General features: G+C 41.1%; 2 protein-coding genes across 2 annotated transcripts; one reads left to right on the top strand and one right to left on the bottom strand.

Moving 5' to 3' along the window:
- Nucleotides 1-37: 37 nt before the first annotated feature.
- On the bottom strand, nucleotides 38-15,643 carry psmd2 (proteasome 26S subunit ubiquitin receptor, non-ATPase 2). The gene is made up of 21 exons (XM_026192769.2): nucleotides 15,436-15,643; nucleotides 14,179-14,235; nucleotides 13,910-14,074; nucleotides 11,294-11,415; nucleotides 10,330-10,554; nucleotides 10,050-10,208; nucleotides 9,703-9,847; nucleotides 7,628-7,688; nucleotides 5,756-5,902; nucleotides 5,506-5,612; nucleotides 5,103-5,230; nucleotides 4,910-4,997; nucleotides 4,664-4,826; nucleotides 4,400-4,501; nucleotides 4,156-4,307; nucleotides 3,960-4,043; nucleotides 3,454-3,622; nucleotides 1,612-1,706; nucleotides 1,335-1,461; nucleotides 1,098-1,216; nucleotides 38-752 (listed from the first exon to the last, which is right to left on the bottom strand). The coding sequence occupies exons 1-21, from the start codon at nucleotides 15,556-15,558 to the stop codon at nucleotides 570-572; spliced, it is 2,721 nt and encodes a 906-aa protein (XP_026048554.1). The 5' UTR covers nucleotides 15,559-15,643; the 3' UTR covers nucleotides 38-569.
- A 405-nt stretch (nucleotides 15,644-16,048) lies between these two features.
- On the top strand, nucleotides 16,049-27,992 carry prss59 (serine protease 59, putative). The gene is made up of 9 exons (XM_026192771.2): nucleotides 16,049-16,337; nucleotides 16,537-16,718; nucleotides 17,726-17,958; nucleotides 18,985-19,120; nucleotides 20,685-20,799; nucleotides 24,655-24,856; nucleotides 26,176-26,266; nucleotides 26,365-26,567; nucleotides 27,302-27,992. Exons 1-9 carry the CDS (start codon nucleotides 16,104-16,106, stop codon nucleotides 27,409-27,411), a joined length of 1,506 nt encoding a protein of 501 aa, XP_026048556.1. The 5' UTR covers nucleotides 16,049-16,103; the 3' UTR covers nucleotides 27,412-27,992.

The following is a 27,992-nucleotide window of genomic DNA, read 5'->3' as shown; positions in this document are numbered from 1 at the left end:
TTAATGAAAGAAAAAGAAAAAAAACACAGTCACAGCATTTCCACAAACTGGTCGACGTTTTTATTACTGATTCAACCTTGTACAGTACTGTAACAAAAACCAAAAAGAAAATCGTGATGCTGAATACACACTTTTAAATGCTTTTATTAAAATGAATTTAACAGTTGGCGGGGGAAACACATGTGATGAGGATTTTGCAGGATTTTAGTCATTCATTTGCTGATGTTGAACAGGTCCCACTTTATAAACTGGCCTCAGGTCAGTCAAACAGCTGGTTCAGTACATGTGGGAGAGATGGATCAAAATTGGAGCAATGAGGAAACCATCTTTATGTAGAGAGGATGAGGTCCCAGTATGCCCTCCCTGTGTCATACCAGTCCAATTAACCAGACCCTATCCATCCATTTTTAATGATTGCTAGAGCTGGGCTGCAGACGACAGATGAAGAAAGCCAGGCCTGTCTAGCCCTTTTCCAGCCATGCAATGAACAACTAATTATAACAACTGCCAAGAGCCATGGAGGGCTACCCTTAGAAACACGAGAAAAGGCCAGTGAGGATGGGTGCAGTCTAGGTTTCATAGTTAGGGTTCTTGCGGAGGATGACAAAGCCCTCCAGTATGGGCGTGACGGGTAGGTACTCCTCTGTGGCCAGCTCTGCCCTTTCTCCATGAGCCAGCAACACTGGCGTGGTGTGAGTCTGGAAACCTGTGATGGCCTTAGGCTTACCTGCCTGGCCCACAACATCCACAGCCTGTAGACAGGTCAGAGAAAATTGTGTTAAACAACCATGTCCATTTTTTGGCTATTAAATTACATACCATTCTCCACCACGCTTCTATTCTTAAAAAAAAAAATTTTCTCTGAAGAAAAGAGCTGTTAAAGTTCTTCTTGCTTTCAGCAACTCTCAGAGAAAAAAAAAGACAGCAGAACCTGTTCAGGAGGGAATTAATTACATGGGTTAGTAGGATAGGTAATCTCATCTTTCTCTGAACACAGTTTGAAACTTTATCTGTGGTGCTTTGTGTTAGGGAGAAAAGACAGAGTCAATAAGCTCTGCAGACTTTAATTGTCTCAAATAAGTTATCCCAGGCTTTACCTGTCCAACTCTAACAGACACAGGCAGCGGTCGGAGTTCCTCATCGAATGTGACCAACATACGTGGCTGCATGGCTGCTACCAGGCCATAGAGAATGTAGTGAGATTTTCCCAGGATTACTGTAATGCACACAAGACACGAGGGGATGTTAGCACAGGAGACTCTCGGTTCAAAAAAACTTTCAAATTACTGACTAATAATGGATGTGTGCAGCTGAGTGGGAGAAAATTAACTCACTGTTCTTGACGTCGAGGAAGGAGACGAGCACAGTGAGCAGTCCCGCCACGGCAACCTGACTCATCAGCTGCCTGTCGCTATGGTAGGGACAGAGTGTGAGTGTGCCTTTGCCCAGGTGAGTCAGACCCTGCAGAGGCAAACACAGCAAAAAGTCAATAATTACTCTAACACACACACACGCAAGGCGTGCACGTACACACAAACACACACGCACTCACACACTTTTCCAAAAGTTAATTTGAGTCTTGTACAGGGTTCCTTTTGTTTTGCCACACACCTGAGCCAGTCGGACCATGAAGAGATTATTGGGATCTTTGGCGTGATATTGGGCCAGCTGCCGCAGCATGGCTGCCAGTCGGGCATTATTTGTGCCTGAGGAAATGGAAAAAATTAAGAGCTGTTAAACTTGTAAAGGGCATTGACACCGGTGGCACTCTCAGTCGAGGAGGCATTGAAAATGCCAACTAAGTAACATATACCTTCAAGCATTCTGTGAAAATTTTAGTGAGAAACTTTAGTCCAGTTAGTTTTTCGGATAGCTGGCACATTAGCGTCTTAACCAATTAGCATGGTTCTGCAGTACTGAGCAAGATAATGAACCATTCTATGCAAGCTGGGACATCTTTAACTGCTACATGATGATGTAGCAGTGTAGTTAAAGATTGAGCCACACGTTTTAGCTGGATTTACAATACAAGTTTGTTATGAATAATATGGTGAAAGGCTTGAAAAGAAAATATTTGATATCCCATGAATTGAATGCATGAATTCAACTGCACTCAATTTTAACTGCTTTCTGTATTTTTGTTCATTTTGGACCAGTTTATTATTCTACTTATAACTGAATTGACTAGGAAATTAGCTACTAGGAAAATCCCTTGGACACAGCAGCATTGTTTACAAATAGCCAGCACAGGAAGAGATCCTAGTTCTAAATTGATCTATGATCTCAGTAAACATTTCAAAACTGGGTTTTTGGTGACTAATTTGACAGTCAGTAATTTCAAGTCTTACTTAATGCAAAAAGATGCTTATTTTGTAAAAGGAGTCTCATTGTAAAATGAAAATAAAATGCACAACAAAGCAGGCTGAGGGCAAGGCAGTTTTCTGTAATTTCTTTAAGTAGTCCTCAGGAAATGTTCTCCAGGCTTCTTTAAGGCTCTGGGGAGGCCAGTCCATGACTAACAGTGTGTTTTTCTATCCAGATATGCCGCTACTGCATCAGCAGTGTGATTTGCATCATTGTCATGCTGAAAATGTATGCTGTTTCCAATCAAATGCTTTGTAGTCGGTATTGCATGGTGGATAAAAACCTGACAGTACTTTTCAGTGTTCATAATTACATCAATTTTGACAATATCTCCATCAGCACTGGCTGAAATGAAGCAACCATGACAGAGCCTCCACTGTGTTTCATAGGTGGTTGTGGATATTCACAGCTGTACCTCTCTCCTGCCCTCTTCTGTACACATTAACAATTTGAACCAAAACCTTCAAATTTAGATTCATCCCTCGATCAGACCTGTTGCCACTTTTAAGTCCAGGTCTTGTGTTATTTGGCATATCTCAGCCTTTTCTCCTTGTTCTCTTCCCTTAAGAAAGGCTTTTTGATAGCTACTCTTCCACTGAGATCATTTCTAATGACACAGATGACGTAGTAAGTGGAGGTGCCAGATGTATCTCTCAGCTCCTCTATCAATTCTTTGCTGATTTTTTCCCCTTATTTGTTAAGGACATGATTTTCAGATACTATTCATTTGCCGTAGATAGAACAAAAAATAGCAGGCTTTTAAACTATCTTTCACTTGTCCAGTTTCCAGAAATTATTTAAGGATGATAATATTTAGGATCAGATTTAGGATTGGTGTTATTAAAATAACATTCCTCTGAAAATGGTCAGGTACAAGGCCTGAACAGAAAATGAGTGAAAAAGCAGCCAATGGCCAAAGAAAACTCTTCAGAAAGCTGGAGAACTATTGCTCAAGATCATTTAAAAATATTACAAGTTTCTTTGGAAGCGAAATATCAAGAAATGAGGGGCGGCTCAATAGTTTAGCACAGTACTGTATAATGGCAACCATTGTTAGTTTTCATGATTTCATATTGTTCCTAAACTTACCACTGCCCACCATGCCCATGGCAAAGATGGAGTTGTGGGAGACCTCGGGGTCAGCATCATGGGAAAACTTGCTGAGGGTGTCCAAGATGTTCAGACGCGGGTTAGACACAGAAATGAGCGCAAGGGCCAGGGGCACCGCTCGCCTCAGGGTGGGCTCACCGTAACGCAGCTGATAAAATGCAAAGAAAGAAAATGAAAGTTCATGACAGCATAAATCAGGAATATACAGGAACAAAAACTGTGTTTCTAAATATATGAATTGCCTACTTAGGCTGTTGCACCCTTGTATACAAATGACAGAAAGGAACTCTTTAAGAATAAGAACAAGAATCAGGATAAAAGGAGGAGTGATGTGAGTGAGAAGAATCAAATGCAGAACAGAAGTCAGTGCAGACTTCATTTTTGAGAAAACATGAATTTTTCTCACAGAGATGGTGAGATAAGGTAACAAAGCATTCAGCAATGAAACTGAAAAGATTCACTGCCAGTAAAGTAGTGTAACTGACCAGGTGTCCAAATGTTCGTAGTGCCATCTCTGAGCCAATCTCCTCTCCCATGGCAATAAGGGCAATACCAAGAACAGCCACACCCTGACGGAGTAAACAAAGTATTCAAGGTTTTATTCCCCTTCCACCCATCTAGGAAAACAGATAAATAAAAAGAACTGATGTATGATTATAAGGACTACAAGTCTGTCCTTACTTGGTGGGAGCCCATGTCAGCAGCAGTCTCCTTCTTGTCTTTGTCCTTCTTGTCCTTCTTATCTTTGTCCTCCTCTTTTTCCTTCTCCTTGGCTTCATAATGCTCACTGCAGATGTGGAGAAGCTGTTGCACCTTTAGCACATTACCAGATCCTGGACAGAAGAGGAGGAAATTATAGCAGTGAAATATAACTAACACAGTACATAGGTCTGCAGTAGGTGTGTGGTAAGCCTAAAAGACTAACCTGCATATGCACAAATATCCACTAGCGTATTGGCAAAACTGCGGAAAGGTTCAGGGACAACCTGCAGAGCTGCCAGAGTCGTCTCAATTGCCTCTCCTTTCCCTAAAGCCAATGAAATGACAGCAGTTAGAGCAGCTGACCAGGAGGAAAGAAATTATCCACTACAATAAGAAGATTTTATTCAGCACAAAATGATTCAGAAAAAGTTGCCAAACTTTGAGAAATTGTGCATTTTATTTTCCTGTGTTCTCCGCAAATGCATACCCAGGTGGTTGAGTCCCAAGCCCAAAGGCAGCCAGCGAGCATATGTGTCCTTCAACTCCTGTTCGTTCTTCTCCATGATGGTCTGGACAATGGTGGAGGTCACATCACCATTACAAGTTCCTACTGCGATCATACCACATGCCAGCGCCGTCACACCAACCACCTGAGGATTTAAGACACACAGAAATGATACTAATCTGATCCTCCTTAAGAATAGGGAGCTATATAGAAAATTTGAAGACATACCTCCATGCTGGATTTAGAGTCTCCCATGACAGGGAGAAGGAGAGACAGGACATCTTCTCTGTTGGAGCCAGCATAAGCAAGACCCAGTCTGAAAAAAAGAAGAAAAGGAGCAGGACATAATGTGATTACTTAACATTCAAAGAATATAAGACAAGATATCTCTATGGATGGTTTCTACAAGCATTCTCCTCACCCAAAGATGGCTCCTATCCTCATGATGTTACTATTGTGGAGGACGTAGTCAGACAGCAGGGCAAGAGCTGGATCACACTCATTCCTTACACCTGAGTTTACAATGCCACAGGCCAGAAGGGCACCAGACTGCACAGACAAGGATGATGCATGAGGAAAAAAACAAACAAAAACCCCCCAAAAAGTTTCACTTTATACCTCTCCCAATTCACAATAAGCCTGAGGATCACTTATGTTGTTCACAGAGTTAATTGTTAAAACCAAGTCAGTGAAGAGTGAGTTCTTTATATAACTGCCTTGCTATAAAAACAGTGCTACAGATGCATTACAAATGTCAAAACAGGACACTGATCTGTATATAAGGAAAAGTTTGACGTGTCCTCTCAAATATATCCAAACTATACCTTGATGTAGTCTTCAGAAGAGTAGAGGTATTTGTCAATCTGCGTCAGACCACCATCTACATCCCACAGCAGGATCATACCCAAGGAAGCTGCAGCGCTCAACATGCCTGAAGACAGCGGCAAATAAAATGTGCTGAAGACTGCCAGAAATGCTCACAGATATATGATTGTGAGATTGAAAAATACCCAGTATAGCCACAGAAGCCCTCCACCTTTATATGCTGTGTGTGCTACGTGTGTTTTCTCATACCGTGGTCCTTGTTCTTGTACAGCCACTTGTTGCCATCATCTGTGAGGAGTTTATCTTGTCCAAAGGCTGCATTCACAAAGCCGTTCACAAAAGAAGAAGCCAAGTTCATCCGGGCCGAGTCCACTTGGGAGCCACTGCCTCCAAACCCTGCCACATACAGCACAAAGGTGATGGAGCGTGGCTCAACTTAACAGTAAATCACAAAACACAGATCGTATCAAACTACCTCATTTTGTCTTTAATGATGTGAATGGATTTAAAGAACCAAACACCGGCCTCTTAAAGTGAGCCAAGAGTGACAGATAGAGAGAGATATAGAGATACAAAGAGAGCAACAGAGAGAGAGAGAGAAGCACTTTTGCATTCAAAAAGAAGAGGATCCAGCTTTCTGTCTGGTCCACTTCAGCTCTGATGGAGATTTTTGTGAAGTAGTCACTCTTGTGAGTCATCCAGTGACGTCACTCCCATGATTGGAGTTTTTTCGGCTCAACTCAGCTTGGAACCCAAGGTGAAGAGCTACTAAAAAAAAAAAAAAAAAAAAAAAAGGTACCTGGTACTAGATACCACCACCCAGTGGAAAACCCTAAAAACTGAGTCGAATTAAGTCAAGTCAAGCTGAGTTGAGTTGCCAACTCAGTATTAGGGGAAAAGGGGTTTAAAATTTAATCTTGTCTTGTACGCCAAAAAGCCATGGGCTGGTCCTGTTACTGTACTGTCATCACTCTGCAAGTATAGATCCTTCCACTTAAATTCTGAAGTTCATCACTGAAGGGTCATATAGTTTTTATGTCAGAAGATTTGTTACTAGAGCAGGGCGATATGACCAAAAATATTTATCACGATATACATTTGAAAATTTGCGATAACGATATAACTGACGATATAATTGACACTAGACAAAATACTTTACAACTCCACAACTTTATTAGTGCAAAAAAACCAAACAAACATTTATGTATTTTCACTTAAACAAGCAGCTATTTTTTATGTACAATAAAGTTATATAAAAATTCAAGAGTGCAAATGCAAATTCCTCGCTGACAGTTTAACCAAAAGGCATTTCCAGTGGAAATTGGCCGACATATCCTCAGCATAACCATGTATAATATCCACAAAACTTAAAAAGAGGTTATACACACACACACAATACGGTAATATTATGTTGAAGCACAGTACGTATCACTCCGCGAGGCTCCTCCCTACGATAGCCGTAATGCTCTGACAATCCATCAAGCGGTGCGGGTTCGTAGCTTAGCAAAGTCGTACTAAAGCATTTGACAGATTTTCCAGCGCCGTGTACGACATAAAATCATTTCAAGGTCAGTAAACACAACCAGAATTCATACATAAGGCACACGGGATTATAAGGGGCACTGTCAGCTTTCAGAAAAATCAAAGGATTGATTTTAAGTGTGCCGTATTTTCCAAAAAACAAGGTAATAACGGCGGCCCGCTAGCATGCTCTACCAAAAATAGTGCTTTGATGTGCATCTGATAGACGAAAGCTAAACCAGTTCCACATCACTGAAGTTGCAGCATTTTTACAAACCAATTCTGGTTCATGCGTTTCATTCAACAATCCGCTTTCGTCCTTCTCATTCTCTGTCGCCGCCATGCTTTTTCCGCCATGTGCGTATGAAAACAAAGGCACTGCGCATGCGCGTTTTACCCATATTCTATCGCGATATTTCATTTTCTTATTGTTGCCCAACATTATACCGGTATTACCATGAACGGTATGATATGGCCCAGCCCTATTTGTTACCTTCTTATTTTTCATTCTTTTTAAAGAATGAAAATGAGTATATCAGTCTTCAAATTGATATGCCACCTAACAGAATAGAAACAGTAAACCTTTTCACATGTACTCACTGTTGTTTTCCAGGTGTGTTTTGTAGATGTCATCTGGTACTTTGGGCTCCATGATATCCAACTGGGGAAGACAAGACAAGTTTGTTATTAATAAAAGTAAAAAGGACTGAGTCATTAGAGAGTGAAGCTGTGCTTAGGGTATAATCCTCCATCTCCCTTTATGAATCATAGACCATTATTCATAAAGTGCCAGTGATGAGAGTCATTTTAGGCTTTTCATTCAGTGCTTTCACCATCTATTTGTCACCTACTCCAGAGGAAATTTATTCTGCCTCTTATCCTCTTTTTACAATTTTGGCATTACATTTATCTACAGTTCATCTCAATTAAATCTTCAGCAACAACCTTTCTACAAAAAACCTTGTGTTTCCTGTTTGTATAACTGATTCCACATAGTATAGACAAACAGTTTTAATGTGGAGGGTGGTACATTGGGGCCTTTCTGGGTACCTGAATTTTGATATCAAAAACTGGGCACAAAAAGGTTTGGATACTGGAAGTTTAGATGTTGCTGACCATATCATCACATTACATACCGTTGTTTCTAAACCTTTGAAAAACATTTCCTCAAAGTTGTTATTAATAACTGAAGTGTTGTGCAACGCAGGCGACAAGTTGTTACATGATAGGATGGATCTAAATAAGCTGTCATGATGTGAAAACTGGGCAATCAAAACACTCAATGTTTGACTTGTAAATTGCAGCTTTTTGTTGCCATTTAAGTTTTATTTGTACAGTTTGATCAGAAGTTACCGTCACTCATAATAAGGATGAACGTCACTCATAATTTTGAACTTTGCGTCAAACTGTTTCTCCAGGGTGGAATGACAGCATGCATGTTTATTGATTTAAAGAAAAATTACTGGCTTCACAAGGTGAATTTATTTTTTGGGGTGATTTTTTTTTAAATTCATTCATTCATCGAATTTTTATGACAGTTTCATTCTAATGGAGAGAGACTGAATATGAACAAAAAAAAAATCCAGCAAAAACACATTACATTGAAGTTATAAATTGATCTGCATGTCTGAGTGATATAGGCATTTCATCCTCTCCATCCAACCAGAATTCTGGGTCTCACAGATCAGCTGTGTTTCTATGTGGTACACAGATTACAGTCAATCTATCTTTTATTGCTACAAAGCACACTTGAGCACAGAATCTATTTCTTTCATTCCAGCCTCTCCACCACCATTGGCAAGAACAAAAAGCTGTCAAAGGATGTCAGGAACAAGATTGTAGACATGCAACAGGCTGGAATGGACTACTAGACCATCAGCAACAAGTTTGGTAAGAAGGTGACAACTGTTTGAGCGATTATTCAGGTATGGAAAAAAAAAAAGACTGTCAATCACCATCAGTCTGGAGCTCCACGTAAGATCTTGCCTCATGGGTGAGTTTTACCAGAAGAAAGGTGGTGGATCAGCCCAAAACTACACAAGCTCACTAACAAGCTCGTCAAGAAAACAAGAAACTTGAAGAGGAGTGGGCCAAATTCCCTCCTGAGATATGTGCAAACCTGGAGACCAACTACAAGAAATTGCCACTGTAAATGCCAACAGGTCATGTCTTGCTTGGGGATCAAATACTTATTTCACTTAATGGCATTTTTGCTGTCGCTCTCCTTTAAAATGAAAGTACCATAACTATACTAGATTGTTCATTTCTTTCTACCTGAGCAAGCTTACAAATTCACCAGGTGATCAAAAAATTATTTTCCCCACAGTTTCCAAACATCTGACCACAGCTGTATATGCAACCTTATGAGCCAGAGTGTATCCCAGCTGTTTTAGGACTAACACATAAAGACAGACAACCATTCGCACTCACATTCACACCTAGGGCAATTCAGAGTTAACCCCACTATAAGTAAAGCTGGAGTACCCAGGGAGTACGCAAACACGGGGAGAGCATTCAAACTCCACACAGAAAGACCCTGGCCTGATGGTGGAATTGAACTCAGGCTCTTCTTCCTGTGAGGCAACAGTGCTAACCACCATGCCACCCCTTATTGAACAATTCTCAATATATTTCTTAAACCTTAAAATACATTTCTTTATAACCTCCTGTCCTACCTCTCTAGCCAGGGCCAAGAAGTTGCTGTTGAGCTGCACATTTGACATGATCTCAGTCAGGTCTTCATAGTCCTCTACATCCTCATTAAGCTCCAGGAACATGCCATGACGACCCAACATGAATGCCATCTGTTTCTGGATGACTCTGGATAAAACAATAAAATTACAAGGAGTTTGTGTTTAATGCACGTTATCCACTAATATCTGACTAAATTACTTTGATATACCTTTATAGAGTTAAATATATATGCACACTCAGAAATTGTGTCAGTAAGTTTTGCACCTGTGAGAACCAACATGATCATGTTGGGTCTTTAAAGTTAAAGGCAGAACTTTAAAGTTCTTACATGTCTTTGCAGGATGTGAAGATGTTTTCGACAAGCTCCACATCATTGAGCATCAGGGCCAGGCGCAGGGCTTCTGGATAACAGTTGAACTTCCTGAAGATGTTCAAGGCACATCTCAGCAGTGCCGAGTTCTCTGGCTCAGGAACGTAACTCACACAGCTGAAGAAGTGAAGCACAAAGTTAAGAGATGCTCATATTCCAGTGAAAAATCACTAATTCATATTTATACTATACAACATGCTAAACTAAACAAGGTTTGTGTAGAATAGCTCAAACACACCTGGTGAGGTAGAGGCAGACTTTGCCGTATGCGTTTTCATCAATATAGTCCTCCAGCATGTCCAGCCTCTCAATCTCCATCAGCAGGTCACATGCCTCGTGCTCAGCATTGTGGGCCATGTTGTAGGGCACAATCTCCTTCACTAGTTTCAAAAGCGTTTCCTGCTGGGTCTTATCATTCTCCTCTACCTCCTGCCACTCTTTAGCCACCTCACCCGCAAGGTGTCTGAAAGACAGACAGAATAGTGACTCCAAACAGACTCACCAAAAAATGAGGCAAAGGAAAATAAAAATGTTTTCCACTTATTCATCAGAAGGAAAAACACAATATCTGTCAAGCTTTTGTATGAATTCCTTTCAGTATCAAATCAGACTTTTGGTGCAGACACCAAACTTAAAATGCAACTAATTAGACCTCAACCACTAATCCAAAGAAATCAGTAACTAATAATTTGGGAAGTGGTTAGTACTGACTTTTGCACTTTTCAAAAAGTTCCAAATAAGTGACAAGTTTCAGTTTCATTAGCAATCAGATGGTTACATGGAACATTCTCAATTACTAGAAAGTGAGACAGTGAAAAAGTGGAGCTACAGAGCTGCTGCAAATTCTACTGTTAAAAAATGTCAATGTTGAACAGTAAAAGCACATTATTGTGAAAGATATGTGGAGCTGTGGCTGCTCATCTCTGACTGACACATAGTGGACAGCAAAGAGGCAGTACTATGCTGAAGAACACCAGGGTGAACTGAAAGTATATTTCTAGAGCTGACAGCAGCTGTTCCTCTCACTGTAAGCAAACCAAAAAACCTTAGTGAACAGAGAGCCAATTAAGAGTCCTTTATGAAAACTTCAACATGTCTAAACATGTAAACCTGAACTCCTCAGTTAGATCATTCCAAAGCGGGGCCCTTTACTCAGCAGAAAACTTGTGGCATTCGCAGCACTCCACTGTAACATGTCTTACCTGACGTATTCATGTCCCCAGGAAGCCAGCTCTTCCTGGGAGCCCACTAGGCGGTACTTCAAACACTCCCTCTCACCGCTCATGGTCATAGCGAGCACTGATACAACATCAGCACAGAAGCGCTGCAACAACAAACATGAACACACACTGTTTAAACCCAATACTAATGTTGGATATTTTTCAAATGACCCACAATGTAATTGAGCACTTTTAACTAACAGTTCCATTTTAATCACACATTCATACAGCATTTCTATTAGGGCTGAACGATATATCGCATTTGCGATAATATCGCGACATGATCAAGTGCAATTTTCTAACCGCAAAGGCTGCGATTATACTCTGGACATGTCCAAATTCATGGGCTGCATCCTCCTGAGGCCGCATTTGTAGACCGATTACGTCACAGCGACGCGCCGAAGGCTGTCCAAATTACTACCATATCCCAGAATTCATAGCGCGGCCCAGCCAAACTCCAGTTTCCAGCAATGGCGGCCGCTACTAAGTTTTAAAATTACTCATACTAATCTTTCTGGGTCACAAAATAAACTTTTAACATATTTTCAGGCGAGAAAGTAGTTGTGTAAACATCAAATATCTGCTCGGTTTATCAAGATATCCCATATTTGCAAAAGTGCTTCGACGTTTTCAGAGGCGTCTGCTACCCACCAGCTCGACAGCTAGCCGGGAGCTCGAGGGTTACTGATGCGGCCGAGAACGGCACAACTCCCGGCACATCATTTTCAGATCACCGCGGAGTTTCGCTGCTCGGGTTAAACGTAATATATAAGTCACTTAGACAACCTAAAAATGTTATTGTTGGGCTTTTTTCAGTGTTTTGTTTGTTCGTGAGTAAATCGGTTTGGCTGAGATTAAAGTTATTAGATTAGACAAAATAAAACTTTATTAATCCCCCGGGTGGGTTCCTCCTTGGTTTTCACACAGCTGACTAAACGTCAAACAGAAAACTTATTAAACAGAAGTATGAGACAGTCGAGAATTTACACCAGTGTCTGGTTATATTTTAGATAGCAAGAAGCAGACGGCCGAGTTTATTAAACTCCACCGAGACAGCGGTGACGCTAATCAGAACTAGACCGTCCAATTTCACGCCTTTAAACTTTAAAGGCGTGTTTGTGTGTGTGTTTATACAATTGCTATTATGTTTGCACTTTATGTGTAATGTTACTGACTGCAGAGATCAGTAAGATGTGTGTATTTTTTATTTATTAGTTTTATTTATTTAATATTATTTTTTAATTTAATGACTGTCTAGTAGTTCACAGATGTCGAAAAACTGAGTGTGGTAAAGCCACTGATTTTTTTTATGTATATTTCTGCAATCTGCACATTGTACTGACTTTCATTTTAATGTTTACACCAGGGTTCCTTGTCAGCACTTTATGCTCAGATGTTTGTAAGCTAAAAATAAACTATTGTGTATGTTCAAATATACTGTTGTGATTGAAGAAGTTAAATAAAAATGTCAGTCATCAATTCATGCATCACCTCATGTCATCATAACAGAGGTCTGTCTTCCAGGAAAGAACAGTTTAAAATTAATGTAATATAGTATTGGCCATACTATATGATGTATTGCTTGTCTTTGTTTAATAATACAGAAGACAAAGACCTTAAAAAATAATCGCATATCGCATCGCAATCGCAATATTGGGGCAAAAAATCGCAATTAGATTATTTTCCATAATCGTTCAGCCCTAATTTCTATACACTTCCAAGTACTTTGTCTACCTCACATTCATGGCCAAATAACCCGTCATGCATGTCTTTGAACTGTGGGAGGAAGCTGGACAACACGGAGGAAACCCACACAGGTACAGTGAGAACAAGTAAAGGTCATCCAAAAAGCCCCAGCGGAGGCTGAACTTGTAACCCTCATGCTAACCACTCCACCACCTTTCTTTCTTGGCTCTTGACGGAGGCCGTTGCTTTTTCTCCTTCTCACTCTCTCTCCCTTGTCTTTCCTGCTTGGCTTCTCATGTCTTTTGTATAGTCTTGCCGAGAAGCCGGGGCTTGGGAGAGCCCGATTGTCCTGCGGAGACATTTACTGCCGGATACTCGATGGACGTTGCGTCGTGTGTCTGGTGACACTCTCGATGGAGGACATTGAACGACATCTACCAATTCGGAAGTTCTGTGTGATTGGAGCTGGCTTGGACCTGGCTTATCAAAGAACAAGAACCGGCTACAGCTGTTCAAAATCCCATAAGGCTGGCGGACATGATCGGCAGGGCTGTGAGTACTCAGACTGTATTTACTGAATGCAATATGGATAAGATCTTGGAGGTGGCACTGCAACGGGAATTGAGAGACCTGGTGACTAGTGACGGACATTAGACCAACTGCAAAATTGGAGGCATCTTAATTGCCCCTTGGGGACTGTCATACATATCATTAAAAATTCTTAATGGTCTCGTGCAATGCGTCAACCTTCTTCCTCTCACATCACACATATATACATATATACATATATATATATATATATATATATATATATATATATATATAAAAAAGTATAAATACATACACACACACACACTCTCTTGGGAATCTATTCATACTAAATTCAGTCCATTTTCTGGCCAAGAGTCTCACCTTGTTCTCTCCAGGGGCCATGCCCTCATAGATTTCTTTGAGCTTGCCATAGTGTGGGCGCAGGAATTTCAGGGGTTTAGGTACTGAGGTCATGGAGGTGGTTGAGGAACGAATCTGTCTGCGCAGTTCTTCTAATGCAGGACGATACAGTGCTGTGTTTTCCTCCTGCAAATGTGAAAAAAAAACAACAACCCAAAAATATTTTTACTTTGTAGGAATTTGTTTCATACCTCAACACACAAAGAAGTTGGAGAAATGTGAATACTCACACTCAGTCTCTCCACCATCATCTCCAAATCCTCTTGTAATTGCTTGTCTTCTTCTGACTGAAATAATATGAGGACAACATAAGAATGTCATAAATCAAATCCGTAAAAATAAAAAACATGACTCCTTAAGACCTCTCAATACTGCCGATGTTGCATATCAACACAATACATTTGCTTAATAAGTGTCAACTGTTGCCAGTCAGTGAGTATTATATAAACCGCTTGTTTTGGTGCAAGCTCAATCATTCAGTTCGGAAATCCCAAAATGTTGGGATTTCTTCCACTGAATTCAAGATACTTGAATTCAAAGTCCTGTATTCAGATTTCCAAGCAGAACTCAAGATGACATTTCTTTCTGTTAAATCTTAATAAAATCTTATAAATATTCAAGCCCATCAGTGGCGCAGGTATGTATTACTATTTACATACCACCAGGCATTGCTTAAATATGAACAGGAATGTGGTTTTCTACTTTATAATAATGATTATGTGTCTACTGAATTTGTCTAACAATGAATGTATGCCTTTTAAAGCTACTGTAACATATGGTTTACTAATAATACTATACTTTAATTGCGAGTTATATATATTTTTTCAGCATTTTTAATTTGTACACTTTTGTTAAACCCAATAGCATGTAGTATGTACATTATAACTATGAAGAAAGCAAATTTAAGTAGAGTCAAATTCTGTTTGTTTGCACAAACTTATCTAAATAAAGATGCTGAATATTCGGAATAAGAATTCGCCTGTCCACGTTTGCACTGGATTTCACTTAGCTTTCCACTAACTGTAAAATGTAAAGTCAATCTAATTAGTTCTCAGATATGATATTGCAGAATAGATGGGATTTTGCTGCGTGAGTTTCTGTGACTTCACGTTAGCTGCTGTGTCATACAGTACGTCTTCCAGTACTAGCCGAACATGCTAGCAGAGCTACATTAATGCCAGCAAAGACAGCGGACATAACAAGTAGCAAGCTAACGCTAGCATACCGGCTGATGTAGGCTAGGCTAAAATTACCTAACGGAGGTTATTAGCAGCATTTTAAAGGCCCACAACGTACTAATAAGTCAGACTGGTGACATTTCATATGCTTATTAATTGCAGTCCAGTAAATTGAAGCTCGGTAGACTATCTTAAATCCCACTAACTTTTGGCCTGCTCGACCATGTTGTCAAAGCGACAGTGACTAAGGCAAATTAACACGTCTGGCTCGATTACATTTCAATGAATGAGCAAAAGGCCAAAATGTACCAATTCTTGCTCCTCTTTCTTCTCTTTATCCTTCCCCGAGGGTTGCTGGGCCTTCTCCTTGTCCTTGTCCTTCTCATCAGTCTTTTCGAGCTGCTTATTCTCTTTGTTTTTTGCCTCCTCCATGGTGGTGGCTCTGTGAACTGTTGGTTAGCAAACGGAAATGTTCAGAAAGCAGGAGAGCACCTTCTTCGCTACAGAAAATCTGTCCTGGTTTCACGTTACCGCCTCTACTGGCGGCGGGCTGTCGTGGTCGTTTGTGACTACTTCAGGTCCCGTAAAACAGGAAACAGATACGCGAAATTTCATGGTCAAAGACACGAGAAACTGCGCTATTTCACTATTTATTGATAGCTATAAGCATGCGCCACACTGTAGACGCATAATTATTGACGTCAATTTCACAGTGTTACAGTGACCAAAAATTTGACAGAGTTTGTGTCCTTTACACACCGTTCTGTGCATTATAGGTAGCAAAACATATGAAAACAAAACCCAAACAATTTAAAAATATATTTAAGGCTTAAATAAATAAGGTTTTCAATTATATGCGAAGTTTGTAAATACACAGGCGCTGTGTGCGATTTTAAGATGAATGCTGGTATTTCCTATTTTCTGGGAGTTTTCTAAAGTAGCACAACTTGTCATATGACTTCTCTGCACTATATCACATGCCCTTCACTATTTCCTTCTTTATTAGCACTATGGCTTTTCCCACGTTCGTGGTGCTCCTTTGTCAGGTAGCCGTGTTTCTGTCTCTCTGTGTTGTTGGAGAGGGTCGCTACTCCATTTTCAGGAGGTTTAAAGAAGCACAGGACACCAAGCAGGGATCTCCGTTTGAGGAGCAATGGTTCCCACAGAAATTGGATCACTTCAACGGCGCTGACACAAGAGTGTGGAAGCAGGCAGGTCTACATGTTGGTTTATATGGACGTTTGTTTGATTTAACTGTGTGGTCTAATCTTGTGCAGTTGGACAAATGTGTCATAATGCATGCATCTGTCACGAAAGATAAAGCCTTTTTGGCTCATTTTACTGCAACCCCACTGATGTGTTTATTTTTTTTACTTTCTGAATGTCTCTCACTTTGTTGTTCCCTCTCAGAGGTACTTTATAAATGAAGCCTTCTACAGGCCTGGTGGGCCGGTGTTTCTGATGATAGGGGGAGAGGGCCCAGCAAATCCAGCATGGATGAAGGATGGCACTTGGCTCACCTACGCTGAGAAACTGGGAGCACTTTGCTTGATGCTGGAGCATCGCTTCTATGGAAAGAGTCACCCTACAGTGTATGTTTATCCCTCTCTTTATGTCCTGTTTATGAGAGAAATCTCTATGTCTGTGTGGTCATCTGTCTTGACAACTCAGTATCCAACCCTCAGCTTCACCCTGTGCAGAGGGTAACACACACGTTTGCACTGCTTCAGGTTCAGCAGGTTTAACAAAGCTATGAAAACATTTATTGCCATGAATGCATTCCTGATATTCTTGCTCTCAAGTTTAACCGTCTGCAAACCCTTACCATAACCGAAACCTAATTCTAACTTGAACGCTAAAACCAAGTCTTAACCCTCAGACAGAAGGGCTGTGACTCGTGGTTCAAAATTCACAAAGATGGCCGTACACACAGAATATTTTGATCATTTTCACTATATCATCTTTTTTTAGTTTTCCTGTGACAAATGACTCTAACAACTCAATCATGTAGTAGAAATGAGTGGCTCTCAAATCCCATGTTTAGTGTGAGTTAAAGCCGGCCTATTTTTAGAACAGGAACTCCACGATTACCCGCATGTGATAAGGTTAAGGGACATGTGTGAACTGTAGCTGAGTAAAATAACTGACTTCCTTAAATTTCAGCTCAGCATGAACAAAAATGATCAAATGCAGAAGTGAAGCAGTACTGCACACCAAATATGTTATACCAAAATAAAAAAATAATGTTGTGGGTGCAAAAACTGGTATTAAAAATGTCAGGCTTCCTTTGTTTATGCACCAGTGAGCTGTGTGCCTTTCAAGTGGTTAACTTCAGTTTGAATCTTTACACAGGAAGTTTCTGCCAGAGCAAGGTGCTCTTAAGTATGGCTAAATCACTTTGCACAGCTCTTTGCAGGTTTTCCCCAACTCTGGTTGTGCACACTGTAGGATCAGAACAAATTTACATTGAAACCACCAGCTGAATTTTCTCAGCTGGTTTTATCAGCACCACTAGATGGCAGCACTGCAGTGTGCCCGTAGCCCAGTCGCTAGATAGAACAATGTGGTTTGATACTGAATGCTTACTCTTTTCTTTTAGGGACCTCAGCACAGACAACCTGCGTTTCCTCAGCAGTCGTCAGGCGCTGGCTGACCTAGCACACTTTCGCACCATGATTGCCGAGGCCCGAGGGCTGACTGACAGGAAGTGGGTGGCGTTCGGTGGGTCCTACCCAGGCTCTCTGGCTGCTTGGTTCAGGCTCAAATACCCCCACCTGGTCCATGCCTCTGTGGCCACCAGTGCACCTGTTTATGCCACAGTCAATTTTCCAGGTAAGAAGAGACATGATGTAAAAAGCCCAAACAGTGTAACAAAGCCCTAAATAATGTTGTCTAGTCCTGATTTTAGAATGTGCCGAACTCCATTTAAAACAATCTAGGATTTGAACATGTATATGCATTCAGGAAACAAAGTGGGATTACCACATTAAGGATACGCTAAAGTGTTGTTTGTTGTGCTTCTCAGTATTACATTCAGTTTCATATAATGTATGACACACTAAAAACACACTGCAGTATCAACACCCTCACCAAACACACGAAGCATCAAATCGAACCACTCGACAAATTTTCTAGCTTCGGTCAGTGTCTCGGAACTAAAAGGCTCAGACACATCAGAGATGAGAGCTCATTCTCTATCTGTGTCTGTGTTGTATTTGGCCGTCTCCTTTGTTTTTCTCCGCAAGGCTGCAGGCTGGAATCGAGGTCAGAGGAGCTTTTGAACATGGATTTAGGCTCTTCCACCCACACATGTGCTGTCTTTAAGATACTATCGCACACATTCATTAGACATTCCTTTTGGATTTAGGGACATGTGAGAGACAAAACACCTGGGACCAATGGTGTACTTGCATCAGCCATCTCTTTTGTCCTGCAGTAAGTTCGTGGTTATCATTTCCAGCACAGCACAGCAGTAAGTTAGAAACTACCAGTAAGAGGTTGGCTTTCACTTAAAAAGGGGGGGAGAAAATTCCTGGATTGTGTAATGTGGAGTTTCTCCTCTGAGCTTTTAGACTTTTCATAAGCTGTGAAATTCACTCATCATTTCACTTTCAACCTCACTGAAACCCAAATAAACACTCTCAAACATTTAAATGGAACTGGGTTCACACGCTGTTTTGAAGATAAATTGGTGCCTCTAAAATGGTCCTGTGTGTTTAACCAAGAGCTTTTTTTCTTTTTTGTGTGTGTGTATTATTGTGGTCTTTTTATAGCAGCCCAGGTTTAAGTGTCCATGCACCCTCTGCCTTTTTTTCTTTTTCTCTCTTTTTATTTTTTATTTTTATTTTTTTTCCCCAGAATACTTGGAGGTTGTTTGGCGTTCGCTGGCCTCAGAGAACACAGAGTGCCCATTGCTAGTGAAAAAGGCTTCGGATGACCTCGTCGAACGCCTGAAAGACCCCAGAACCTATGAAAACATCACCAAAGACTTCAAGTAGGTTACATTTGCTCTCTGGAAGTGATCGTGGCTCAAGAGTTGGGAGTTCGTCTTGTAATCGGAAGGTTGCCGGTTCGAGCCCTGGCTTGGACAGTCTCGGTCGTTGTGTCCTTGGGCAAGACACTTCACCCGTTGCCTACTGGTGGTGGTCAGAGGGCCCGGTGGCGCCAGTGTCCGGCAGCCTCGCCTCTGTCAGTGCGCCCCAGGGTGGCTGTGGCTACAATGTAGCTTGCCATCACCAGTGTGTGAATGTGTGTGTGAATGGGTGGATGACTGGATATGTAAAGCGCTTTGGGGTCCTTGGGGACTAGTAAGGCGCTATATAAATACAGGCCATTTACCATTTACCATCCTTCTGTTTTGTTATTTGCCGTGACCAGAGGAGCCCTTAACTTGAGGCATGTTATATAAACGGAGTGTCCAGTTTGCAGCCAATTACAGAGTAAGCCTTCCTGATCAGTCTGGCAGACCACAGCAAAGCTGACATCCCCTTACTTCTCTAGTCTGATCTTATTCACATTGAGAACCAGATGATTCTTCCAAAGTGTGTGCGTGCGTGCGTGCGTGCGTGCGTGCGTGCGTGCGTGCGCAACAAGGGTCATCTTGGGTCAGAGTCAACAGCTCCAGAAGTATTGCCTCAGTTTTCTGGATGAAGCTGGGCCGCTGGAGGGTTTCTGTGTGGTTACGCACAGAAATGTCTCACTGTATTTCCTTACATCACTTTATCATTGGGTTTATTGTTATTACTGTGGCTGTCTAAGATTTCAAGGCTTAACATTACTTAAAAAGAGTAAGTAAACAAAAACGCCTCGGCATTTACTTTTATTGGGTTATTTTCTCAGCCCTCTTATTACATTATTTTCTTTTCATTCACTTCCATTATTCTCAGTTACAAACATGAAGTCATTCTTACCCGTGCCATGTGTGCAGCCTCTGATGTTATTTTATAGCCTGTATTTGAGGTTTTTATAGTGACTGTCAGCATGATAAATAAGCAGTGTTGAATGGCGTCTTCAATGGCGTGGGCAGTTTTGCAGAACTTGTGCTGTCATGGGGACTTGCGAACCTGCCCATCTTTTTATTTCTGCTTCATGCAGACATGTCCTCATTGCAGGCAGAGGTCACAGGGGTGGTTTGGAGGCTTCCAGCTTTAAAACCGCAAAATATCAGGCAAAGCAGCGCTTGCGTCACAGCTTGAGCATGGAGGAAGTTTTGGTTCACTGCACACACAAGGGAGTTGAGTCCAATAAAATGAAAAGTGAACACTTAACTACGTACATCCACAAACGCACCTCAGTAAGGTACAATCACTGCCGTGATTACTGTCAGCTTGACAGACGGCCCTAATCATTTGCATGGATTGACTTTGAATACATGAATACTTGATTAAAAGGGAAGTCAGTTCTTTGGATTTACTTCTAGCTGCATATTATAGAAAGTAACACCCAAACACATGCTGTTGGCTAGCACTTTACTATTGTCCTCCCTTTATTTCTTTTTTTCCTCTGGTTTTTCTAATTTCTTCATATCCTTCCCTATTCCCATGTTTCTTCTCCTCCAGTTTGTGCTCCAAACTACAGATCCAGACAGACATGGACTCTGCCTATTTCCTGGAAACGCTGGCTGGCAACTTCATGAATGTGGTCCAGTACAATGAAGACAACAGGGGGTTTGAGGTGAGGGGAAAGCCAAACTGTATTGGGGGAAAGAGCCAGACATGTGGCTTCTGGAGTGCTTCTTGATATCCTCAGTCCAAAAATGATAACCATCTAATATGTTAGAAGTTGTACAGAACGAAAACACTTGTTTACAGGAAAATTTGATATTATTTTGCAGAGGGCACAGCATTTATCCCCTACTGCCCATTTTCTCTGAGCTTTCTCATTGTCATAGATCCACATAGGTCCAGTTAAGAGGAGGCTCTCCCTTTAAGGATGAGGTCGGTAAATGATCGACAGAACACATGCATAAAGATTTACACCAACATACCTGCAGTTGACTCTGCAGGACAGGCACAGATGCATATCTGTAGCTGTTGTTCAGTAAGTACAAACGGCTTGCGTAGTGTTTGGGTGTAGCTGCTCTACAAAATGTGCCCAACCACGTATTTTTGATACCGTTTGATGTGAAAAGACATCTGATATGGAAAGAATTTTTTAATTAAGACATGATTTATGTGTACTGACTAAGCACTGAACAGGCTTTATAGCTATCAGGGCCTGAGTTGAATGCAAGACCACTATGAGTCAGGGGTGTAACAGGGAACCGGGCAGTGTGCTGAAACATGATAAACCCTGCATTGTCTAACAGCGAGAGGCCCAGAGATGTTGCCTCGGAAGAATTTTTCCAAGGTTGCGTCGGGGACCTGTTGCTTGCTTACTGTGTCTGTGTGTTTATATAAGAAGTGGGGCCTGGCTTGTTGCTCTGCAAAGTGGAGGCCAACAGAGTAGATAACAGTGGATGGTGGGAGGGTTTGACTTGTTTTTAAATGAAAGAAGCCAGTACGGTGGTGTTTGGTGCTGGTGCTTTTTATCTGAGATTTGCTTGTTTTTTAGTGGAAATATTTCTAGCATAAGATGAAGCCCATGGTCACGATAAATGCACAGTAATGCGCAAGAATCTTAAGCCACCCCTGTATCTTTATATTTTGCTAGGGAAATGGGTCCAATGTGCAAAAATACAGTATATAAAACACAGTTTTCCCAGTGCTAATCAGCTTCAAAGTCAATATTTGGTGCTTTTTGGCACTTTTATTCTTCAGCACGGTCTGAACTTTCCTCAGCAACTTCTTGTCTTTTCTGTAAGATTTCAGGAACAGGATACAAATCCATGCAAGTGTGTGTGATCAGCATTCTGTTGTGGTACAGCAGTAAACATGTACAGCCTTTTAGTATAAGTCCCATTGTGCATGATTTTTGTCAGTTACTTTGGTTACTGTACTTTTCACCTTTTCCTCACTTTTCTTTAAAAAAAAAAAAAAAAAAAAAAAAAAAAAGTGACTCCCCATCCCCTCTCTGTCCCCCTGGTGCCTGGAGGAGACGTGAGTCCGGTTACCAATAAGCTGATGTGAAAAAGTAACAAAAGAGCCTTTGGTCTCTCTGGTTTCCTGTCGCCCCAAGCTAAAGAGACGCTTATAAAAGAACTGAAGGGAGCATCGGGCCACATAGTCCACAGTGCTAGCAGACAGGCACAGCCCACAGCTGCCTTCTCTGACACAAAGGGCAGAGAAAACTAGCAGGTTTTGGGTACCGCTGAGGAATTTGGGTAAGAACTCGGGGTGAGGTGTAACTCAAGCAGTAGAGTCACAGCAGTGGTTTTATGCTTAAGGTTGTCAATAGGGTGCTGTATAAAATGCAGAAGGACCTTATGTAACGGTACAGCTTGTAGCGCAAGTACAAATAGTTTGTTTTCCTTTTCTGTTTTTTCTTTTTTCTTACATAGAATAGGGGATGGTAATCACAGGTCACTTAGGTGTTCATTTTTTCACGTAAGCACCACTCTGATCACTGCCACCTGTTTGCTCCTGCAGCCTCACTCTGTCAAAAAGCGCTCTAATGGAAGCATTGAGACACACTGAATGTGCCATTTACCAGAGTAGTGCTGTCTCGAATTAAACACTCATCAGCACATGTCTGTGGGGAACAGGACTGCCTCCTGATACTTGCTTTACCATGAGTGCTGAAGATGTGTTCTCCTCGTTTGGCTCAATATCATTTGAGCCCTTCCTTTTTCCTTTTTAGCTAAGATGGTAGCTGCTGAGTTCAAAAACTGTAGGGTATTCCAAATTTGACTTTTGACTGCTATAAAGACACCATCCAGGTTCTGGTAGAGCTTTTGATGTAGCTTTACTTGATAATGTTAATACCCTCAGGCACTCAAAATTGCCAGTGTAATTTTAGACGGGTGTATATGTGGACCCAGAGTGCTGGACAGCAACCACTCAAAAGCCACAGTGTTTGTGCTGATCATAATGGGCATACATGGAGCAGGTCGCCACACGTGACAGAAACTGCATCAACGATGTCCACTAATTGTACACGGCTAGACTTGTGAGGACAAAGACATGAATATATTATGCGTGTTTGTCCAAAGAGAACAGGCCACTGAAAATGCAACACAGATATTTTCCTCCACAGATGTGTATCCAGACTGTAAAACATAAACTTACTGGCTTATTCTGCGGCTTAATTTTTATATGCGAAACACTACACAACTGCCAAGAGTTAACTCTCATTTGCATAAGATGAAAGGTTTAGTTAACTTTCAGCTTTCTTCTTTTGTCAAGCTGCTAGTGAGTCTCTCACCGCCTTAAATCCCAGAGTGCTCTGTGAAGACATTCTTGCATGTTGTTAGAAGATGCCTGGGGGCGAACTCTTTCTCACTTCATGCTGCTGGCCTGTGTGCCTAGGTATTCTTTGTACTATCACCTCACAATTAAATTTTTTTTATTTTTTTTTGGTCCACTACTTTGTCTAAGATTGCAATATCACAACAATTGGGTGAAGATAATATTTGTCCTTTTTAAAGGTGGAGCGCATTAGCAACAAGAGCCTTTGTTGATTAGTGTGTATTACAGGAACTGATTCACAGGATGGATTTCTTGCCAGTTGGCCTCATCTCAGTGTCACCATCTGGGAACTCTAAAATACCCTGCCCTTGTCCACATATGAAATGAATAAATATTCATGTTATGTTTTTTGAGGTTGTACAAAATATTTAAAAGGCCATCACACCGCAAGGTCCTTTCAAGAGCTGTTTTGGACCTTCTGGTAATGTCAAAGTCAAAATAATTTCTAATTCAACCTTGATCATGTGTTTTGTTTTTGGGGGTGTGTGGGATGGGAGGGGGGTTAAATGTGTTTGCTTTTCCAAACACAACTTCTCGCTCAAGTGTTGTGCCATACCAGCATGCGTTTTAGTGTTTGACAAATGCTGACCAAACTTCATCTACTTAACCACTGGAAAAACTGCCACTTTCTGTTGGGACCACCTTTTAGGATGGGGGTTAAGGATTTCCTATTCACATCCACTTATACACTCTGTATTGTATTGTAGGAGCTTAAATCTGGTCTTGCAGCTAGTTGTGACCATATTAGGGTATTCTCTCTCTGTGACTCTGTTTTTTGTTTTTTTTCACCCTCACTCTTGGCTTTATATGACAAACTAAAGCCTAAAGTTGTGGAAATAATCTCTGAGCCATATCTATTTTCTTCCACTTAAATAATCCAGGGGTTGGAGCCTATTTTAGCTGTCACACAGCAGGCGGTGGGGTACACCCTGGTCAGGTGTGTGGCCTTGAGTGGTGCGGTATGGTGATAGTCCTAACAACAGCGCCACCGTCCCTCCCTGTATTTGTGCAAACACTGATTTATTTGAAACTTTGGTCAAGGGTATAATAATCCAAAGTAGCCGCTCTGAAAAATTTAAATAATATAACTGCACATCTTGCCATCAATGTTGAGAAAACAGTGTTTCTATGTCATCCTAACCATCTTCTTTTCCTTGTGGTGTGCTATGATATGTCATTAAAGGGTGTTACTGGTACCAACATCACCATCAAGGTGCTGTGTAGTGTGATGACTGACAGCTCACTGGGAGACCCTTACGCCAGATACGCAGCTGTGGCCCGTCTCATGATGGAGACCACCTCTATGAAATGCCTGGACACTAGCTTCAGCAAATACGTCAGCGACATGACTAACACATCCTGGGATGGACCAGCTCCAATAGCAGGTGGGTGTGGACGCGTCTTCCTTGGAAGTGGTATTTGGTTTGCTCATTTTTATTTAGCTTTAGCTTGTGGTCCTTATGAAACAGATATTTCTGTACCTTGCAATTTTAGGCTGTCTTTTGTTGTTTTGTTAGTAGAGTAGTTTATTTTTGTTGTTGCACTTAAGGGAAACTGTCATGTCTCATCGTGACTTTCCACTGTCATCCAACAATAATTCAGGAGCACTGCAGTAGCCTTAGGAAATGGAATAGAACAGTCACAGGCTTGTTCTGGCATGTGGTTACTATGCTGATGGAAGGATTTGAACAACCAAAATAAAAGGAAAAAAGCTAATTCAGGAGTATTGCTTAACTTTACTACTAAATAAATCCTGGCATAACATCCCAAAATAAGGCTGCTTTTTCTAAACGAAGTTTTCACGAGGGTTTAAAGTTCCTATATTGTATCCACTTTTTAAAAAGTTAAATTAAGCCCGACATGTGCCCCAGAATATCTTTCCAGTTCCAGCCAAAAGTGTCATACGAGTCATTCCTTTTGCCGTGGCTATGTATGCCGTCACGCTTTCTGTTTTTGTAGGTTTATATGCCAAAGCAAACGGAACACAAGTGAGCTGCTAGGTCTGAATTCAGGAGCTCAGTTCTTTTCTACTTGGAGGTGGTGCTTTTACCTGTGCTGAATCACAACTGGCTGCAAACCACAATAGCTCGTTCAGAGACTGTGTGCAGAGAAAAGAAATATTGAGTTAATCTATTCCATTTGTCGGTCTAAAGACACACTGGAGATGTGTTTAAAAACAGGGAAGTGAATCTGGCACCACTGCATCCCCTTTAACACCTGTGGTTTATACTGCACATAATATGGAAGAAGAAATGCACACATGATGTTGGATATGTATGTGTGTATGTATGTGTGTATATGTGTGTGTATGTGTATATGTGTATGTGTGTATATATGTATGTATAACTTTGTAGTAAAAATAGCATTTTTGTCCAGGGTCGCATGTTTCTGTTGTCAGCTCAGACTTCATCAGTGGGAGGGGTGGGGTGGAGGGTCACAGGAACAGGATGTGGTCTCTTTGAAAAGTCTTTGGGATGCGCTTGCATAAACTTCCCTGCCCACCTCTTTGTCTTGGGGCTCCAGTCAAGTTGTTTTCGGTATTTATTATAGCTGAATAACTGAAAATGAATACTTTTTTTTTTTTTTATCAAGGTGATTTTAAGATAATTATTAGAAATGCTGGCTCTAATAACATAATGTGTATAATGCTAACAAGGAAATGAACATGCTATTCATGGGTAGATTTTTGTGTATTTCTTGACAGGGAGACAGTGGGTCTACCAGACCTGTGCTGAATTTGGATTCTACCAGAGCACTGATTCACCCAACCAGCCGTTCGCTGGCTTCCCTCTTGTGTGAGTACACCAAACATGGCCAGTAAAGCTCACACATTTAATTGCATATTCAGTTGTCATTCTTATTGGGGTTTTTTTTTCTTTTTCTTCCCATCCAGATATTTTCTGAAACAGTGTACAAACTTTTACAACATCAGTGCTGAGCAGGTGGCGGAGGCTGTCACACAGACCAATGAGTATTACGGTGCTTATGACATCCGCTCAAGCAGAATTGTGTTCCCCAATGGCTCCATTGACCCCTGGCATGCCTTGGGGGTCACTCAGGACATCTCAGCTGACCTACCTGCGATTTTCATCAAAGGTGAACAAAAATGATGCATAATGAATTTTTATGTTAAGTTTGTTTTACACTCTGGATACACATTTGTGGGGAGAATGTCTGTTTCAAATCATGAGATCAGCATATGTCCAAATAATCCCTGTTAACCAAAAGGTCGGGCTGCACACTGCTCTAAACATCCCTATTGTCCTTTTTTTTTGTTTTGTTTTTTTTTGGGTTTTTTTGTTTAAATGATGTCTGTGAGAGCGGTGGTCCTGGATATGGTCATCTCAGGTATACATCTCTGGCTGTGAACACAGAAGCCACAACCACCTGCTGTTTAGATCTTCTGTTTGTGAGGGACAGCCAGTCAGAGTTTGGCTCAAAGGAACAGCAGGCTTGTAGAAGTGGAGGCCCCACATAAGATAAAGATTTCTTTAAACTGTGAATCATGGAAACAGAGTTTAACAATATAACAGTGAAGCTGGTAGTGAGCTCCCCTTTAAGTAAACACCTTACAAACTGTACATCAGATTGCACTGATATTTTTTTTTTTTTTTAAACACAAGTCCACACTGAGACTGAACTATGTTTGTGGTTGCTGTACATTACATAAGCCAAACGGCTAAATCAGAGTAGAACAATGCTTTACTTGTTCAACTCCAATTTTATTTGCTGGTTAATTGTGCTTGGAAGTCTTGTTTCCATCTATATTTTTTTTCTTTTTTGTCTCTCTTGCATGCCTTATCCACTGTTTTTTTCTTTCCCCGATCCAGGAACCTCTCACTGCGCCAACATGTACCCAGCCAGGAGTGACGATCCCCCACAGCTGACCCTGGCCCGTGACCACATCTCCTTACTTCTGCAGCAGTGGCTGAAGCAATGACTGAGAGCTAAATAAGCCAGCAGTGGCTTTGCAACTGAAGCGTAATACTTTCAGGTCACTGAGAGTGGGAGAAGAGTGCTTAGCTTCCTGCCAAATTTCTGGTTGATCTGAAATTCTATTTTGCACAAGAATCTTTAGGTCCAAGTTCAGGTTTTGAGCTCATAAATAAAGTTTTCTTTTTTCTTTTCTTTTTTTTTAAAAAATTATTTCTTGTATTTGTGGGTACTTTGTTTCAAAAATGTAATCTTGCAGAATTAGAACAGTTTTTCTTAGTGAGTTTATAATGTCAGGTTTAACTCTGTTAGGCATATAATTGATTTATTAGGTTTAGTCATCGGTAGCCTGGATAATTGCTGTAGTTAATCAATTTTCGTGTGGAAAAGCTGTTTGCTTTTGGAGACAGCACTTGCTAAATCTGAACAAAATGCTTTTGGCACTGAGAAACTTCAGCTTCCCCAGAAGCCTTTAAAACATTAATCAAGCTTTCAAAACCAAGGTTATCGACCTTTCACTTCAACAGAAGAATGAGAGTCCTGTTTAAACGTGCAGCAATGAACCTGCAAAACCTTTTTAACTGGGAA

Source organism: Astatotilapia calliptera, chromosome 14 (assembly GCF_964374335.1).
Source record: "Astatotilapia calliptera chromosome 14, fAstCal68.1, whole genome shotgun sequence".
Taxonomy (NCBI): Eukaryota; Metazoa; Chordata; class Actinopteri; order Cichliformes; family Cichlidae; genus Astatotilapia; species Astatotilapia calliptera.
The sequence above is the reverse complement of the archived record's forward strand: the minus strand, read 5'-3'. Positions and strand labels throughout refer to the sequence as shown.